General features: G+C 40.8%; 1 protein-coding gene across 8 annotated transcripts in view; it reads right to left on the reverse strand.

Annotated features, from left to right (window-relative positions):
- Window positions 1-1,559: 1,559 nt before the first annotated feature.
- ST18 (ST18 C2H2C-type zinc finger transcription factor) overlaps window positions 1,560-18,447 on the reverse strand; it is a 172,645-nt gene continuing 155,757 nt past the window's right edge. For all 8 annotated transcript variants that reach the window (XM_086742320.1, XM_086742321.1, XM_086742328.1 and 5 more), the window contains 8 exons: window positions 16,684-16,752; window positions 10,272-10,334; window positions 10,096-10,176; window positions 8,894-9,115; window positions 6,515-6,603; window positions 4,896-4,999; window positions 2,510-2,653; window positions 1,560-1,700 (listed from right to left, as the gene is read on the reverse strand). In XM_086742320.1, coding sequence (XP_086598446.1) covers window positions 1,560-1,700; window positions 2,510-2,653; window positions 4,896-4,999; window positions 6,515-6,603; window positions 8,894-9,115; window positions 10,096-10,176; window positions 10,272-10,334; window positions 16,684-16,752 — 913 coding nt within the window. The remainder of the gene's footprint in view (window positions 1,701-2,509; window positions 2,654-4,895; window positions 5,000-6,514; window positions 6,604-8,893; window positions 9,116-10,095; window positions 10,177-10,271; window positions 10,335-16,683; window positions 16,753-18,447) is intronic.

Below are 18,447 nucleotides of genomic sequence, written 5' to 3' on the forward strand. Positions count from 1 at the left end.
ATAAACACTTTCATTATAGCACGGAAAAATTAAACACACGCTAGATCCATGTATACATTTACACTGAGGCACATATGCACATGAGGTGTGTGTGCATACAAAAAAGGCAGTTTAGCTGGTTGTTTATACCTTTTTCTTAAAAAAAATAAATATAAAAAAAACTTTTGAAACAATGCTTAATTACTTACAATCCCTGAAATAGACATTGCCTCTGTTATAGCAACCGCTACCTTCTGACGAATTCAGAAGTTCCACAGCCAGGCTACCAGATACCGAGGTGCACGCCAGCACCTCTGCGCAAGTGCTCGTCTGTCCAGCCCTCCATCTGCCTGTACGCTCTGTAGCACTTGGTACCGTACTGAAAGACTGGTAACAAATTTAGTATCAGCCTAGTCTTAGTGAAGAAGGATGGGAGAAACCAGTCACGGTGCTGCTACCATTCGTTCAAAGAGAAAAGCAACCACCGCTGTGCTGGAGTGGTATTATTCCTCTCCAGACCGCTGCCTTCTCAGCTGCCGTTAAGTCCCAACCAGTATTAAATGCCATTTCAGGGGAGATGTGTTTGATTCATTATGTACAGAGCCTTCAGCTTGGGATGTGTTTGTGTTTTTCAAATCCAAATCCATAGCAATACTGGTCACTTGGTTAAAACCTCAACATCTCGTACTAAAAAAAGTACCAGTCCTATCAAATTATCCTTCTTGTTTAGAGATAATTGTCATTTCCCTCCGTGAGCTAACTCTGAAAAAAAATGCAGTGGTAAAATAAATCTGAAGTTCTCTTGAAACATTTTAAATAATCATTCGCATAGGCTAAATCACACAGCCAAGTCAAGTGCTTTGCTGATTGCTATATTTCATTATTGCTAACGTTTTCTTTAACACACTGTTTTCCAGCATACTGTGCTTTTAAGAGCCCAAGTTCCCCACTAGTGGGCACTATTTATCTTCTCATTCCGGGCATCTTCACATCTCCTGTTACTGCAAACCCATTTCTGATACAAAGCCATTATAAAAAAGCAGGATGTGAGGAAAATAAAACTAGAACCACAGTTCAGTCATTTGTTACTTTCATAGGTTTTTTTTTTTTCTTCCTGTACAAACCCAGCAAGTTATTAATTTACAGTATAACTTTTCAGTCTATTTAAAATCCCATTGGAAAATAAATTAATAAACACATTTGTAAAAATATGGCAGGCCGCAAAATGCTGTTAAAAGATAAAAAAACCAACTCTTTGATTAGAAATAAATAAAAAATATAAAAAATAGTTGCACACACTTTTTACATTCACTTTACAAAAACTGAGTGCAAAAGAAGAAAAAAAAAGGAATTGTACTGAAATAAATACAATATACTAACAGAGTGCATTGCTGTTAATACAAGTAGTCTGTTGTGGTTTTATTCTTTTTTTTATGTCAGCTGGGAAAAAATTAGTGCAATGTTGCAATTGTAAATGCAGCATGGCAACCTACACCCCTTAGCAGTACATGAACTCCTAACAGATCCATCTGGAGTTTACTGCTGTTAAGTAATTTCTGTTGCCCAGCAGCTTTCACATCCTACACATGGATGCCCTTCACTGCCTGTTTGATACTTTCCAGCAGAGCTTTGCATTCGGGGGAATAGTCCCGTTCCAGATTGCTGTACATGTCTGTGAGTGTATTTACATATGCTTCGAAATTCTGCTCACTGATTGGCCCCTAAACGAAGACAAAACAGATTATAATTGTAGGAGAGAAAGTTAAGGCCAGAAAAACCCCAAACACCCAACCCAAAGCGTAGTAAAGCAGCGATATGGCAACTGGGGAGAAGTAGTAAACAGGGCAGCCATCCAAATTAATGGAGGGGTTGTAGAAACGAAGGGAGTTGTATGTACGGGGGAACCACACACTCTTCAAAAAACAAAAGGGGTTGGAGATATTATTGTCAGTGTGACCTACTTTTTCATTGCAGTCTATTTGGCTCTGGGATTGTGGCTGACATCCCCGTAACTGTCCTCACCAAATCTCCCAGCAGCACTCTTGAGATTGGGAGAGGGGACTATAACTCTGGAGACCCAAATAACTTTGTGGATTTGGGCTGTGTTTGCGAGGCAGACATCAAGGACATGGAGTTTTTGAGGAGGTAGAGCTTTGTTGGCTCCAGAAAAATCACCTGTATGAAACAGGTTAACATTTGGATCTAGGAGCAGAGTAAATAAGGTTTCTTGGTGTGAAGATTTCACTCTTTGTACAGGGTGGACATTCAGATAGGGAGGGATGAGAGAAAAGCTTGCCCTGCGTAGTGCGGCACAGGGCAGAGATACCAGGGCTGGCTCAGTCCTGGAAGCAACTGCGCAGGCTATCACAGAGATTTAATGATCCCACATCTCTGCAAAGTAAATCAGGCTAAAAGAGCTCTCTGCTAACGCAGCTCCAGTGCTCCTGCTGGTCCCTGAGCTTGCTCATCTGCTTCAAGTGCTGGCAAAACAATCTCAAAGAAGGTGCGAAGCTGCTAGCTGTGGTCTTACCATCTGTGGAAGCTGAATGTCAGCGAGGCTGGAGATAAGGGCTTGGCTTAAGCCAGCTAACTCCTTCAGCAGGCTCTCGTTGTTCTGCTCTATGAGTTTGTTCTCTTCTTCTATCGTTTTCAAATTGCTCTCCATAGATGTGATCTAAAAGAAAGGCAGGCACAAACACACAAACAGGGAGACCCTTGTCAGCATTGTAGCTGCAGTTTGAAGCCACAATGGCAATCGTGATTATGAGAGGGGCCAGGATGGATCTGAAACTCAGGTATGTATTTCTTAGGATAGACGTAACTTCTCCATAGAACATTTAGAGTGAGGAAGAGGTTGTATTCACTCTGAACCGATAGACTTTGCTGCTGGTTCATGGAGAAACCTTGTGGCAGCTCCCACGGAGGGAGGAGAGAATTGAGCTCAGGAGGGGAAGGTCAGCGTGGAGCTGGGATGGACAGTGTGGCCGCAGGGCTGGCAGAGGGAAGGAGAAAGGAGACTCATGTTTACATAGCTGTCCTGCTCTTACAGCATCCCTGCTTACCAGCCACAATAGCAAGGGCACGGGTGTGAGCTGCTGTGCTACTTTCCTGCCTCGCTCCTGGCTGGAGTGTAGAGCTGTGGGCTGGCTAGGGTTAGCGACAGGGCTGGCACTGGAAACAATAGTGAAAATAGAGTGGGAAGGAAATGTAGAAGTTGAGAGCACAATGATCATCTCAAAGGTGATCTCCGACCAACAGAATGGAAACAGGGGTTTTGGAAAGAGCAGGAAAAAGCACCCACGGTAGCAAAATGATATCTTTTTAGCATGAGTATGCTGGGAACATACTCAGTTTCGAAGGCTTATATGTCAATAGCAGTGCTGAAAAACTGAAGGCAGCAATGGCAGGACCTGGTTCTCCTGCCCAGCTCCTCACCCAGCAGCAGGCAGCAGAGCAGGGTGATGGAGTTACATCTATGGGTTTTATGCCCACCCTTTCCTCGTTAGGATGCCTATTTATGCACTACTTAAATGTCTCTTGCTGTGGCCACTTCTCTTCCTCACACACCATTACACATCAAAACTGTTCCTAGGGGGAGGAACCCCTTTTTGCCAGCCTGCGATCCACTACAGCCTCCAAACTACCCTGAACACTCCACTCTGGAGTGTCCTCACAGCAGCCTAACATCTATCCAGGCTAGATGAAAAGGAGATAGAACAAGCCATGTAAGGGACGTGTTCAGTTCAGGCTTTGCTAGTCAGACTGCCTTCACCAGTGAGAAAGTCCAAGGGGAAGAAATTTGACTGCATAAATTGGGCAATCTCCATGCAAACAGCATAGTGATCACCAGAGAGAACTGAACTAAGTGTCCTGAGACAATGAACACCACCACCGCACCCTCCCTCACTGCAGTGCCATTTGGAATGGATATCCTCACAGCCTTTGCCGTGTGAAGCCGGATCATTTACATCCAGCATAGGTGGCATAAACTTCACCCTTATTTAGACCATACACACAGTGGTTATTAGGAAAACAGCATGGAGCAACACTGTACATGCCAGGGAACAAACAGAGACGGGTGTGGTTACACTCAGTTTGGTTTAGATCAGTTTAGATTTATATTCAGTTTCCAGGTCTCACCTAAGAACTTTTTTTTTAAACTCTTGTTCCTAAAATATTCAGCAAGCTTTTGCTCTTGCTTTTACCTAGTCTGCCCAGGTGAACTCCCAGGTGCATATGGAAGCCTCCGCAGGGATGAATGTATTCATGTCACTCCATAGAATCACTGTCAGTGTTTTAAAGCCAATTTATCTTGCCAGCATACAAAAGAATGAAGGAGAATGACTCTTTTCCATAACTCCCATCAAACTCATCTGCTATGCAAATTAGCAAAAGGCATCTATCCTTTACCAGGTGTTGCCTGGAGGCAAAATTCAAACCATTTGAATAACGGACAGTGGGTGAACTGAACTAGGGAGATTTTCATAGGTACACATAAGAACAAAGTCAAATTGCATTAAGAGTTAAAGTGTGCTGGTAACAGGTAATATCCTCCCTAAAAACCACAGTCATGGGATTCTGCACGGGTTGGTTTGTCCAACAAAGGAACATGAATGTTTTGTTTGGTAAATATGCTTTTTCTGCTTGCCAAGATTAGCTCCAAATGGCCCTGACTTTGTCATTCACCAGATCTTTAAGACAATACCCAGGAATCTGATGCTTATTTACACAAACAAAGAAAAACTTAACAAAAAAGCATGTAGGATTTTGGTACTTTTAAGTGCCACAGAGTGATGGGAAAACAAGTGCAGAGGAGGCTAACTGTGTTTAAACACAGCATTTACATAGCATTTAATTTATTTATTGTGCTTAAATATAGCATAAGAAAAGGTAAAATCTTCATGTTGATGTCATACCTGAGTTTGAAGTTTCATCATGTCAGCTTCAATTTTAAGATTGGATTCATTCAGTTCTTTTATTTCCTCATCCAAGTGTCTGATTTCTTCATCGCTCTCAATACCTACAAACAGTTGAAAATGCCAATATCAGGTTTAAAGTATCCATATGTAAATGAATGTATGAGTAACGAGCTGCGTTACCTGTTACTGAACAAGAGGAAGATAACAAGCTTTTGATCAAATGATTGATCCTTAAGTTGCCTCTTAATTTGCTTTTACTGTTAAAATGGTTTCCTAGCTGTAAAACAGCTATGTGAGCTGAAACGTAGATGGGGCTTTCTGAGTCTTTGTGTTTCACAATCCTTTTTTTCCAGTGCAGCATGAAACTACAACTGGGAGGGCACAGAAAGGAAAAATTGCCCAGAAAGAAGAAAGCTTATCATAAAACATAAGGAAGTATTTACAGTGGCTTTTCTTTCATTTTAAAATAAACGTAACAGCAACCCTTCTTTTGCAGGGAACACCCCAGGGTAACATCTCCTCTAATATAATTGCTGACTTTAATAAGCTCATCTGTACCTACTTCTGATCTTGCAAGAAGTTCTTGGGGGTGGGGGGGGGATCTCTGTGCAGAATAACTTCCAGAAGCACAGCCTTAGTTACATGTGATAAACAGTGAAATTTAAATGACACCAAAAGGGAAATTGTAAGGATGCTAGAAAGCATTACAGAAAAAAAAAAGAAAAAAAAAGAAAGAAGGAAGACTTTTGCATTCCCACGAGTTAGACAGCAAAGAAAAAAATCTTCAGGTCTTTAATGAAAGCCTTGTCCTGAAAAATACTGTGCAGCTAAAGCTGCTGGCAATACATGTCCCTCTTTCTGCTTAGTATCACTCTGAGACCGGCTCTGCCAAGAGATTTGTGCCACTGTTGTTACTGCTTTAAAATCTCGAGCCCTGAACTGAGTTCTACTGGGGAGCCAACTGGGGAAATCTGCAAGCAGCAGTCCCTGCCCCAGTGATAATATGGACACCTGGAAGAAAACTCGTTTGCCCAACGTAACACAACCATTTTGCTCAGCAGTTGGAGGCATAAAGATGAAGTTTCCTGAATCCTGGCTCAATGCCTGACTTTCTAAAGCAGGCTATATAAGAAAGGAGAATCCTACATATTTTCCCCTATATCTGTTTGGTAATTGTTCCTTTACACTTACTACATGGGTTAGCAAAGCTGTCAAAGAACTGCACAAAAACTAAACCATGTAGTATTCAAGTTAGGGAGAGGAGTCAATTTCTGCACACAATATTTATCCCTTCTTACATTATTCATCAGATATCTAAGTTCTCCTCACCTGTAACCAATAATTTATTAGCAATAAAAATAATGAAAATGTCTCCAAGTCAGAAAATTTGGAGCCAAGATGAAAGCATACCCTCAACGATGAGTTACCATGGTGTAAATGAGAAGAATTTTGTAATCTTTCATGCAAAGATTTTTGTTGTTCAAGATTTGTTATTGCTAGAGACAATGGAAAGGACTGAGAATTAATTCCAGAATGGCATAAAGGGCATAAGTATAAATGGGAGTCAGGGCCCTTCTATCTAAATAAATGTCATCATCTTTTACAAATCTCCTTACCACCACTTGCTTTAAGCTTGATAGTCATTAATTCTTCCGAAATTTTGCCCTTTTTTATGGCTTGCGCATTCAGAGGACAACCAGACAGGCTGAAACGGATAGGAATAAAAACATTAGCACCCACTTGAAAATGGCAACAATCCTTTCAGGCAATATTATCATGCACTTGGACAGACCTCTGTACCTAAGGTCACGTCAGTATCTCCATTATAGCATAGCTTCAGGGAATGACAGAACTCACAAAGAGCCATTTAACTGTATATTCCCGCTTGAAAATTGGCATAGAAATCTCAACTTATAAGTAAACAACCCTTAAGTATATTTTAGAACAAACAAAATAGCAGTGGCAGCTACTATTAAGTTATATGAAGATGCATTTACAGAATTCTTGACATTCCAACACTTATAAATAATAATTAATTATTGTTTTTGTTGGGGTATTGTACTCCAGAGGAGAGGGGCATATGGTCCTTTAAAATGGTAAGTTTACTGTCCTAAAAAAAATATATATAATTAGTTAATGGGATGATTTCCACTGTGCACAACTATTGTATCATTTTCTTGATACATAATAATGATCAATACAATAAGAACTCTGGATATACCCTATAGACTGTAATAGCTTTTTTTGAATTGTTCTATTATATAATCACTTTGCTTTTTAACCACTGTTCACATTAAATTACGTTTTGCTATTTCAAAGCTTACAATTTCATCAGCTGGTAATTATCTGAGGCAATTTTTATAGCCCACTAAAGGGCTAAGATGAATTGCACTGTCTTAATACTGTCTTTGTAAATAACAAAGAATAAATACCCATATGCTGAAGAACTGGCAGAAGGATTTGTATTCAGATGTAGCCAAGTAAGGAGTGAAGGAAAATTTTATTCCACAGGAAAATGGATTTTTGTGCACATGTGAAAATTCAAAACAAAAATCCTAACAGACATGGTGTTTCCACATGGAAAAAAAAAAAGAAAAACAGCTTTTGCAGGTTAAAGTTAGCTTCACACTTGTTTGGCTAAAAGCTATAAAGGGAAACACACTATTTCTCCAATTCTAAAATGCTGCTCAGTGTCTCTCTCCAGAGCAGATATCTAACTGGGAGAATGTCTCAAAGCCATGGGTTACTTGTTAGGTTTCAAGTGTGCTAGGAAAGGGTATCATATCACAAACATATACTTACTACTTCATTTTAACTAACATGATCTTTAGTGTGATCCAGTCTTAAGTAGGACAGAAATCGTCTGTAGTATGATTTGCAACCAGCTAACATACTATTTATGTTACTTACTTGAAGTTATCTTATTGCTTAGCATAAGTTAATTAGCCCCTATTTACAAGTGTCCTAATGTAAAGACTTTAACATAGGATGTAGATCATAGAATCATAGGATCTTTAAGGTTGGAAAAGACCTCCAAGATCATAAAGTCCAACCATCAACCCAACACCACCATGCCTACTTAACCATGTCCCGAAGTGCCACATCTACGTGTTTTTTTGAACACCTCTGGGGATGGTGACTCCACCACTTCCCTGGGCAGCCAGTTCCAATGTTTAAGATCATAAAGTTAGGATAACACTGGACTCTGACTGAATTTGTTCATCACTTTGGACATTCTTGTGATGAAGAAGTTGGTTCAGAGTGTTAGAAGGAAAGCAAAACAGGCATAGAATATAGACTTAATTCCTATTACATACAGAAGACCAAACTTTGCCAGGTGTTAATTCACATTCCATAGGCAGGTTCTTTGAGTAATATTGATTGAATGTGGTAAAATTATACTAGTGTTCTCACGGTTATATATAAAATAGTGGTGTTTATTTTTACTGGTTTTGTGTGTGATTCCTGCTTTGTAAGGATAGTTTTACTTGTAAGACTGTTATAACTTCAAACTTGTGTAATCCATATGAGTTCTACATGTTTACTTTTCTGTGTAGTGGTGGCTTTCTAGCCAAAGTTTATGAAAATAGCTTTTCTACTGGTAGAAAGATGGAATGAATGCAGCCATTGCACTTGCTAAATCTTTTCTGGTGACATTTCAAATATATTTGCATTTTCCATAAAAGATATACAGAAACAACTCTATATTTGCCTAGGAAAGAACTCTATTAAACTTTGAACCGTATAGAAACTGTGCTAATTTGAAGAAAAGACCATGGAAAGGTCCCACGCTGCAATGGGAACATAGAAAAAGAGGTAAAAGTTGGTCCCAACTCTCTGCAAGTTATTCTGATCCACATTACTTCAGCTGTGGTGTAAACTATGTTGTTACTTAAACGACTTCAGTACACTTTAATCAGACTGTAACCCTGCATGTTGCCAATTCAACAGTGGAATGTTAAGGTAAAATAAAAAGAGAAAACGCAAAGTTATACCTTCTGTGGGTGACAAAAACATTATTAACATGACCCAGCCCGTTGCAGCCTGGCAAAGGACAGTGTGGCAGCTCTTGTTTGTTCAGTTTCCAGGATAGTGAAGACCCATTGACGGGACTCTCCTTCTGTCTCTTGGCAGCCAAAGGACAACCAGAAGCAGTGCGATGAGAAGTGTATTTACCTGATATGTGACCTTGGCCATCACAGCCTATCACTGGACATCTACAAAAACACAGCAAAAGAACCTCCGTTTTCACTGGAGAGAGCAGGTGAAGACAGTCTCAAGAAAGTCTGAGAAAATAATCCCAGCTGCCTGTGCCACTTTGCATTAATGGATTAAGACTCAGTCCCTGGAGGCACACTGTACCTGAGCATCCAATTCATACCAAGCTGAGTTATGGGGGTTCAGCTGATCTTAAGATTAGGCAATTTAAAATATAGTCATACAGCCTAAGAAACTAAAACATTCATTTAGGTAGTATTTTACTGGAAAAGAAAATTTAAATTCTATCACAGGCAATAAATCACACTTCTACAAGTGTACGGAAAGACATTGTTCTCTCCTCTCTATCTAGTTTTCTGGCATAAAGCAGAGCGTGGATTCTTGTACCTGGAAAACTTGTGTCATCTCATGCTAGTACTCACAAAGAAAGGTTTGGGATGTTTTTGCACTGGTCTGTCAGTGTTACGAAGCCTCTCATACATCACTAGCAGGTATTAAGAGCAACATTTTGTGCGCCTAAATCTTTGTATCTATATTCTGGTAGTTATCAATTTAAGTGCAATTTTATTTATTTATAGAGGAAACACATGAGATATATTTAAGTTCTCTAGGACATATTTTTAAGGCGTCACTCTGATTTAATTAGCTGACATGTTAAGATTTCACTATGGGCAGAAATAATTTGTTTTCCTTCATTTTGCCAAATTTTCCAACGAAGTGGCACTTTCTAGCACTGTTTAAAATAATTAGGCCAATGCAAGAAGATATAGCAATCTTTCCTCACTGTTCAAGCTCCAAGGTGGTGAACTCCACCAGCTTCACTAGAAGCAGAAACACTTTGTTCAGCTCCAGCTCTAGGCCATAACCTCACGTGGATCAAATGAACTGTGGCATCACCTCCTATGATGCCTCAAGTCCTGAGCTCTTACGGGCTTTTTCCCCCCCTCCACTGGTGGTAGACCTGTGCTTTTGTACTCACTTAAGTTCAGGGTCTTCCTTTTCTTCCTTGGTAGGAGTCACTTTGATACCTCCTTTCCTGGCACGAGGACAACCAGATAAGCTGAAAGAAGCACACAGAATAAAAGCCACCTCTTTCTGCTGCTGCTCGCTGAGAACCCCGACCACTGCAGCCTCGTGCAATGGGACAGTTTTTACCTTCTGTGGGATGCGTAGTTCCCTGTCACATGGCCAGAGCCATCACAGCCAGGTGTCGGGCACCTAAAGAACAATACAGGGAGCTTAGAAACTACAGCTTCAAAGATACACAGCAAATAACGTATACCTTCTGCATTTTGTCTAGGGTAGAAGAAAGAACAGCAGAGCTTTTGTTGAATAATTAAAACTAGTTCTTCCTGAGCTTTTTTTTTTAAATGAGCAGACTCCTTTCATATCATTTTTTCTTTTATAACAGAGTTTTAGTAAGGAGTGTGAAATATTTTGCATATGATGTGTAGATTTAATTAGTTTATGACACTGTTTGCACCAAACATGTTTCCTTGTACAGGATCAACATTACAAAAAAAAAAAAAAGCAGCTTGATATAGATCTATTTGTAAATTTACTGTTACATGTTTGTTTGTTATTCTTCTGATGTTTCCAGGTACAGATATAAATAAGCACTTTGCCAGTATTTACAGAAGGGGAAATGGGAGTAGAGAAGCAGTTTTACTTTTGGGCGTCAATAGATGATAGCTAGAATTTGAAATTAATAATTATTGTAGTCTAGCACTGTAAGCATACAACAGGACCATATACCAGTTAAATCTAACAGTAGATTCAACTGGGTATTCAGCTTGGCAATTAGATTATGCTTATGTCTCATAGTTAAGGGGTTTCTCTGTGTGTGTGCACCAAACAAACCTTTTCAAGTATGAATGTTTAATACCAAAATATCTGTATGATGAAAGGAAACAAACCTTCCTGTTACTGTGTTTTTGCCAGTGGTCTGGGAGGGTGGGTTTCTTGCTTGCTGGTTGTACACAAAGAATGTGCTGTGAAGCCTACTGGAGACAGTAGGTTTTTCCGTTGTCTTCTGTAATGTTTGTGACAGAACCTTACTGGTGGCACCTTCCATCTCATTTCAGAGGTTTGATTTTGTTTTTTTCTTTTTTCATTTGAGAGCATTGTATTTCTTGTGGGGGTTTTAGTTTAGTTTAGTTTTGTTTTGTTTTTAAAAAAAGAGAAACACACCTCAGCACACAAAGCAGCACAAAAAAATATTTACCTTTAGAAGTTGTGCCAGCCATTTCTACGTTTCTGTATTATATAGCACAAAGTTCTTATGCTAAGAATCCCCAAGGGCCTTTTGAATGCTATGATTTTTACAGAGAATCAGAATTATAGAAAGAGTTGTGTCAAGTATCTTCTAATGAACCGTTAAGGTTCATTACCGTGTCTCCCACGGTATTCTCCTGCAGAAGCTGGCAGCCCATGGCTTGGATGGGTACACTCTTGGCTGGGTAAGGAGCTGGCTGGAGGGCCGGGCTCAGAGAGTGGTGGTGAATGGAGTTAAATACAGCTGGCTACCGGTCACAAGTGGTGTTCCCCAGGGGTGGTGCTGGGGCCTGTCCTCTTCAATATCTTTATTGATGATCTGGATGAGGGCATTGAGTGCACCCTCAGTAAGTTCGCAGATGACACCAAATTGGCTGGGAGTGTGGATCTGCCTGGGGGTAGCGAGGCCCTACAGAGGGATCTGGACAGGCTGAAGAGCTGGGCTGAAGCCAATGGGATTGAGGTTCAACAAGACCAAATGCCGAGTCCTGCACTTCGGCCACAAAAACCCCAGGCAGTGCTATAGGCTTGGGGCGGAGTGGCTGGAGGACTGTGTGGAGGAAACGGACCTGGGGGTACTGATTGATGCTCGGCTGAGCATGAGCCGACAGTGTGCCCGGGTGGCCAAGAAGGCCAACGGCATCCTGGCTTGCATCAAAAACAGTGTTACTAGCAGGAACAGGGAGGTAATTGTTCCCCTGTACTCAGCACTGGTTAGGCCGCACCTCGAGTACTGTGTTCAGTTTTGGGCCCCTCACTGCAAGAAAGACATTGAGGCCCTGGAACGCATTCAGAGGAGGGCTACGAAGCTGGTGAGGGGTCTGGAGCACAGGCCTTATGAGGAGCGGCTGAGGGAGCTGGGATTGTTCAGTCTGGAGAAGAGGAGGCTCAGGGGAGACCTTATAGCTCTCTATAACTTCCTGTGAAGGGAGGTTGTAGTGAGCTAGGGGTCGGCCTTTTCTCTCGTGTAGACAGTGATAGAACTAGAGGCAATGGTTTCAAGCTGCGCCAGGGGAGATTCAGGCTGGACATTAGGAAATATTACTTCTCGGAAAGGGTAGTCAGGCACTGGAATGCACTGCCCAGGGAGGTGGTGGAGTCACCGACCATGGGGGTGTTCAAGAAACGTTTGGATGTTGTGTTGAGGGATATGATTTAGCTAAGAAGTATTGGTGATGGTTGGACTGGATGATCTTTTAGGTCTTTTGCAATCTTGATAATAATTCTGTAATTCTGTAATTCTGTAAGGAAGCTTGCATTGTTCAATACTCTCTTAAGTGTCTCAGTTGTTACTGAATCTTTCCTGAGATAAGGAGATGGATGATTTAACCTAGCCATCGGTAGGCTGACATGGAAAACACCTACAAATATAATTGTAATATCACATCTGAGTGTGCAGGTGTATCTCTTCACAGAGTATTTAAAACTATTTTTCTGTGAACAATTAATTTGTCAAAAATGTGATTTCTTTGGACATGACCACATTTATTCAATGATTCAAGTAGAATTCAGCAAATAATCTCAAGAGAAGAAAGGGGAGACTTTTTTTTAAAAGACAATGTCAAAACATTTCATGATGACATTTTCTGAACAAAATATTTTGGCAGAATGACATGCCTCACACTGATGGCGAAGGTAGAGGTGTGGGTTGCAGAGTGCCAGATATGCTTGACTGTGTAGAGCTAAATGTTGACCTGTCTGAGTGTAGGACAAGGACTGGGCACAATATCAGGTGGAGTAGGCAGCAAGGGCAGATGTCTGGAGAGTGTGAATGCTCACAAGTAAATCCAGAACACCTGCTAACTACTATGGGTATTAATTTTGGCTACTTGTTTTATTAGATGATCACAGATGCAAGAGCTGTCTGCATAGACTGGACATGGATTTTAGTTCAGTAAGTGCTCTTTGCAGGACATATTCAGATCAGGACTCTGAGAGTTATGGACTAGAAAAAGACACTGAACTAAATTTAAATCTCCCCATCTGTATTTGCCGCTTCAGGCAGCAGTTAGATTTCACCGTCAGATTAGAGTCTCAAGTATTCTTGAGGTCATTAAAGACTTAAGGCTGAGATATTCAAAGCCAGGCTGGATGAGGCTCTGAGCAACCTGATCTAGTTGGGGATGTCCCTGCTCCTTGCAGGGGGGTTGGACTAGAGGACCTTTGAAGGTCCCTTCCAGCCCTAACCATTCTATGATTCTGTATTATCAATACTGATGAAATTATAAGATGATTTTTCAGGTGAACTACTAACAAACTAGCAAGAAGCTTCACTAGCAAGACTCTAAAGCTTGACCACTGGGTTGGGTTTTCCAAATATTGGTTATATCTTTGTATGGATTGTGAAATTCCACAGTACAAGATACACCAACAATGTATTGCCTTACAGTCAGTAATACTGTGGATCTTCATCAGCTTTTAACTGGCTGACGAGTTTGGATTGGTGCCCCAGCTTAGGGTGTCATCCTCTGTTTTGGCTTCCCATGCAGAGCCAAGAAAATCAGATTTACAGTGGAGGACCAGAGGCCTCAGGAGCTCAAGCTGAAAGATGTCAAGTCTCAAGTGGGTGCAAGTTACAGATTCTTTTACAATTTTACAAGTTTATTTTCCAATAACAAATATCTCAGTGATTTCACACAGAAATTCTTAGAACTGTGCATTAAGTACCTGCTATTTTGTTCCCTTTTCCAAGAGGGTTGCTTTATTTTTAGGTAAATGAACTGCACATAAAATTAATACACTGAGCTGCAGATCTAGGAGCGTTTCTGGTACTTTTACTCCCTGGAAAGCTGACAAAAATGGTTGGATATGAACTTTAGTTTAGGCAAACCCACAGAAGTCAGCTGAGAAAAATATTGACTGAAATATGTCATGCTGCCTGTGGAATATGGATCAGTATCAACGTGTTGTGTGAAACCTATCTAGAAGAACTTCTAGAATCTCTCCTAAAATTGACATATAACCACTGAAAGAACTTCTCTAAGGATAGGACTGACTGCCTACTCCTTAAGGTTTTGAAACTGTAAGTAAATATCTTTCTAAAGTACACTTTTAAAATTCTTTAAGGCTTGATAAGTAGCTCTTTGGTGAAATAGGATAATCAGTCTCTCTTATAATTCCCCCTTATAGCTTTAAAATCTGTGAGTATCATCAACTTTAGTATGTTTTAATTTGACCACCTTAGATTGCTCTGTGCAAAAATTCCTTTCTTGAATCTGACTCAAAGCCTCACTTTTTGAACAGATCTTCCTTATTTCCAAACTGTAGATCACATGGAAGTCTTGTATCTTTGCTGGCTCAGAGTTTCATAATTAAAGCCAAAATCGTATCTTGATTCTGGCAAATTAAATGTGAATAACATTTGGAAAAAATACACAGCTTTTTCATATTCATGCCTAACTACATAAGGGTACTTGTGTGGCTTGATTCTATGAGCATTTATGCCCTCTGCTCACACAGCAATAGTAGAATTAACTATTGATATCACTGTGCTATATGAGTGCAGACATGATTGCAGTTTTTGGTGTATGACTTCATTTAGCCAACACTTATCAAAAGCAGAGGTTTGCTTAAAATTTAACCTGAGCAATGTTTGTAGGAAGCTAAAATAGGGTGGTACATTTGTGGAAAATAATTTTACTTAGCCCTCTTTCCTTTTGCAAATTGTCTGTGAACAGATTTTGATTTTTGCTCTTTTTCTAGTTAATTGAAATTAAATGCTAAGTGCGTTATGCAACATATTTCTGTCTGTGAAATGTTCATGAACTTTGACTTTGTCTTTCACAACTCACTTATTATACATGGCGTACAGTGTGCAGTTTGTCATTTAAGTCATATGCTGTTGCTCCTCTTTCCTTATGGCATGACCAAAACTCTAGAAGCTTTAGTGGAAAAATAACCATATTGGTATGCAAATTTCCTTATTCACACATGAATATGGGGAGGGGGCTGCATGAGGAGCAACTATTCAAAATATTTGTGTGAGTGTCTATGTATGGCAGAAAGCCAACAAAAGCAGGGACAAATATATATGACTCAGCAAATTATTTCAAATTTGTCAGCATTTTCGCAAGTCAGTTTCTTACTTCCTGTACTGCTTTTTTTAAAACAAACAAAACCTAAATGTTATAGCTTTGAGACTCCACGATGGAAAAAACCTTAAGCATTGTGCCAGTGTATCAGTTTACCTACTGGCTTTGGAAACTGCTTTGAATAGTTGCCCATATAAATAGCCTTTTTTTTTTGTCTTTTTGCTGCACCTCCAGCCAGTTCAACTCCATAGCTGCTGTCTGTTTAGCATTTTGTATATAATTCAAGTTGTAGGACTAGAGTATGAGATCACTAACATTTGATTTGAAGAAGCTAATTTGTGGCTAAACACTGAGTCGAGCCTAAATGTAGTCATTTTTACTATTAATACCATTAGAACAGCATAATAGTGCCATGATCAGACTTTATTTTCCTCTATCTGGACTAGGAATGAACCTAAAGGACAGAAAGGACAGTCATGAGATTCTCCCCTTTTTACATGCATTCATGAGTTTTTCCAAGCCATCTATTATACGATCCAATTTACAAGTTGCAAAGAGAAAGCTATGAAAGAACTCTAATTATCCTTTCCTCTTCCCCACATCCTTATTGACAAAGCCAATTCAATAACTAGATGACTGGTTGCCAGTGCCTCTCTTGACTACAGATTTTTGAAATATTCATATGTCCCTATACATCTGTCTATATAGCAGAGCCTGCACAGTCCTTTTGTAAGTGACATTTCATGGTGAGAATTATGCCAGCATAAAATCATATGACTTAATGTCTGCTTCAGTGACATTAAACTCATACTGTATGGTAGTGAATGATAGAAAAAAAAATTATTTGCAGGAGTTCTAGTCTTGTTTTTAGATTTATTCTAACTAGATTTATTTCTAACTAAATAATTCTGATTTATTCTAACTGGATCAGACTGAGTTATTTGCCAGACTTGTCTTACGTGTTAGATATTTTCTTTTTCTCTCTGATCCAGAAATACTGTGAGAGCAGTATACTCTCCTAGTATTTACTATTTTTTCCCCCAGGTCCTGGTTAATTCATGGAAAAGAAGGGGTAAAAAAATGAAGAAAGGCAAATGGAAAAGAGTAAACTCTTTCACTCCAAAGCTTTCAAACCAATTCACTTCAAATTTTGGATGAAAATTTGATGTAAGTGAGAGCAATTCAAACAAATTACTGCATTAATGTAGGGAACATGTTGATTGAAGATAAATAATAATGTTTGTACTATTATCGATACTTACTTAAGCTCCTGAGAGTTAGCAGCCATAAGGGATTTTAGTGTCTTGTCTGCTAATGGGCATCCAGAAACACTGAAAAAAAGAATGATGTGAAATGTTTTACTAAATCAGAACTTTTTTTCTTTTTCTTAAAACAGTAACCTCCAGACAATCTATGACTTTGAATGGGTAAAAAAAGAGATCCTCAAACATTTGCTCTTGGCAAAGGAGAAGCAGCCAATATCAGCCAATCAGTTCTTAAATTGCTAGAAAGACATACAGCCAGGACCAAAGGTTTCTAAGCCTCTGCAAAGCTTTGCATGGGGAGGCAGTGGTACACAGAGTCCTTCCTTTATGTTGCCTGTATGAAGGTGTCGCGGTTTTGTTAGTGATGGGGGGCCTAAGGTGGTAGCTTCTGTAGGAAACTGCTAGAAGTTGCTCCCCTTTGTTCAGTGGACTCGGCCGGGCCTAGGGCGGACCTGCTGCTGGCCAAGGCCGAGCCGACTGGTAGCAGAATGTCTCGTGATAACGCCTCTGCGATAACGTATTTAAGAAGGGGAAAACAGAAAAAAAAAAGAGATGAGAGAAGATGTGAAGAAGCTGAGCGGGGGCAGAGGCGCAGAGGGGGAGGCGCAGGCCTCATGGGCCTTGCAGGCCTCACCCTCTGGCCTCTCGCCAGGCAGCCGACTGGGCCCGACTCGGTCCAGCCCGGCTGCAAGAAGTGGAAAGGAGATGAGAAGTGAATAAGATGTAAAAAAAAAGATCCTGAGAGACATCTACCAGCCTGTTGTGAGGAACGGCTGCAGACGCCAAGGTCAGTTCAGAAGGAGGGGGAGGAGCAATGCGGCTCCTGGCCAAGATTCCCCTGCAGCCTGTGGTGCAGCCCATGGTGGAGCAGGTTGTCCCCCTGCAGCCCATGGAGGTCCACGGAGGAGCAGAGATCCACTTGGAGCCCGTGAAGGACCCCGTACCGGGGGAGGTGGATGCCTGAAGGAGGCTGTGGCCCATGGAGGGCCCGCTGGGACAGCTGTTCTAGAGGGACTGCACCCGTGGAAGAGATGACCCACGCCAGAGCAGTTCCATGAAGGACTGTGGCGTAGGGGTGGGACCCCACAACGGAGCAGGGGAGGAATGCGAGGAGTTCTTCCCCCGACCATGAAGCAGCGGCGTAAAACAACATGTGATGAACTGACTGCAACCCCCATTCCCTCTTCCCCCCTGTGCCGCTCGGGAGAGGAAGGTAGTAGAGATAATGTTAAGCTCGGGAAGAGGGAGGGGTGGGGGGAGGTTATCTTGTTCTCTGTCTCATTTTCCTGCTGTTTGTAGTAATAAATGAATAGTTTTCCCCAAGTCGAGTCTGTTTTGCCCGTGACGGTAACTTTAAGGATTTCTCCCTGTCCTTATCTCAAACCTCGAGCCGTTTTTCCTTATATTTTCTCTCCCTGTTTTCTCGGAAGGCGGGGGGAGTGAGAGAGAGACTGCGTAGTCTGGTCCAATCGGGGCTGAACTACGACAGAAGGGCAGGTAGAGGATCTGATCTGCGTGGCTGAGAAAAGGCAGAAACCGCTTCCATCCTGCTCCCAAAAGGAAAAGCAGGAAATTATTGTTTCAACCACTAGGTTGACAGTAGGCTATTCTGAGGAAAATATTTAGCATCCTCAGATTATGTTAGCAGATCTGTGAATTTCAAAGGCATTCATAGAGATATCTGCAGAAACCTTATTAAAATCTCATGCACCAGCATCTGTACAGAGAGTGCTTGTACATTTAGGGAAATGAAAACTTTAC

The sequence above is a fragment of the Chlamydotis macqueenii genome, chromosome 2 (assembly GCF_036417535.1).
Source record: "Chlamydotis macqueenii isolate bChlMac1 chromosome 2, bChlMac1.mat, whole genome shotgun sequence".
NCBI classification, from domain to species: domain Eukaryota; kingdom Metazoa; phylum Chordata; class Aves; order Otidiformes; family Otididae; genus Chlamydotis; species Chlamydotis macqueenii.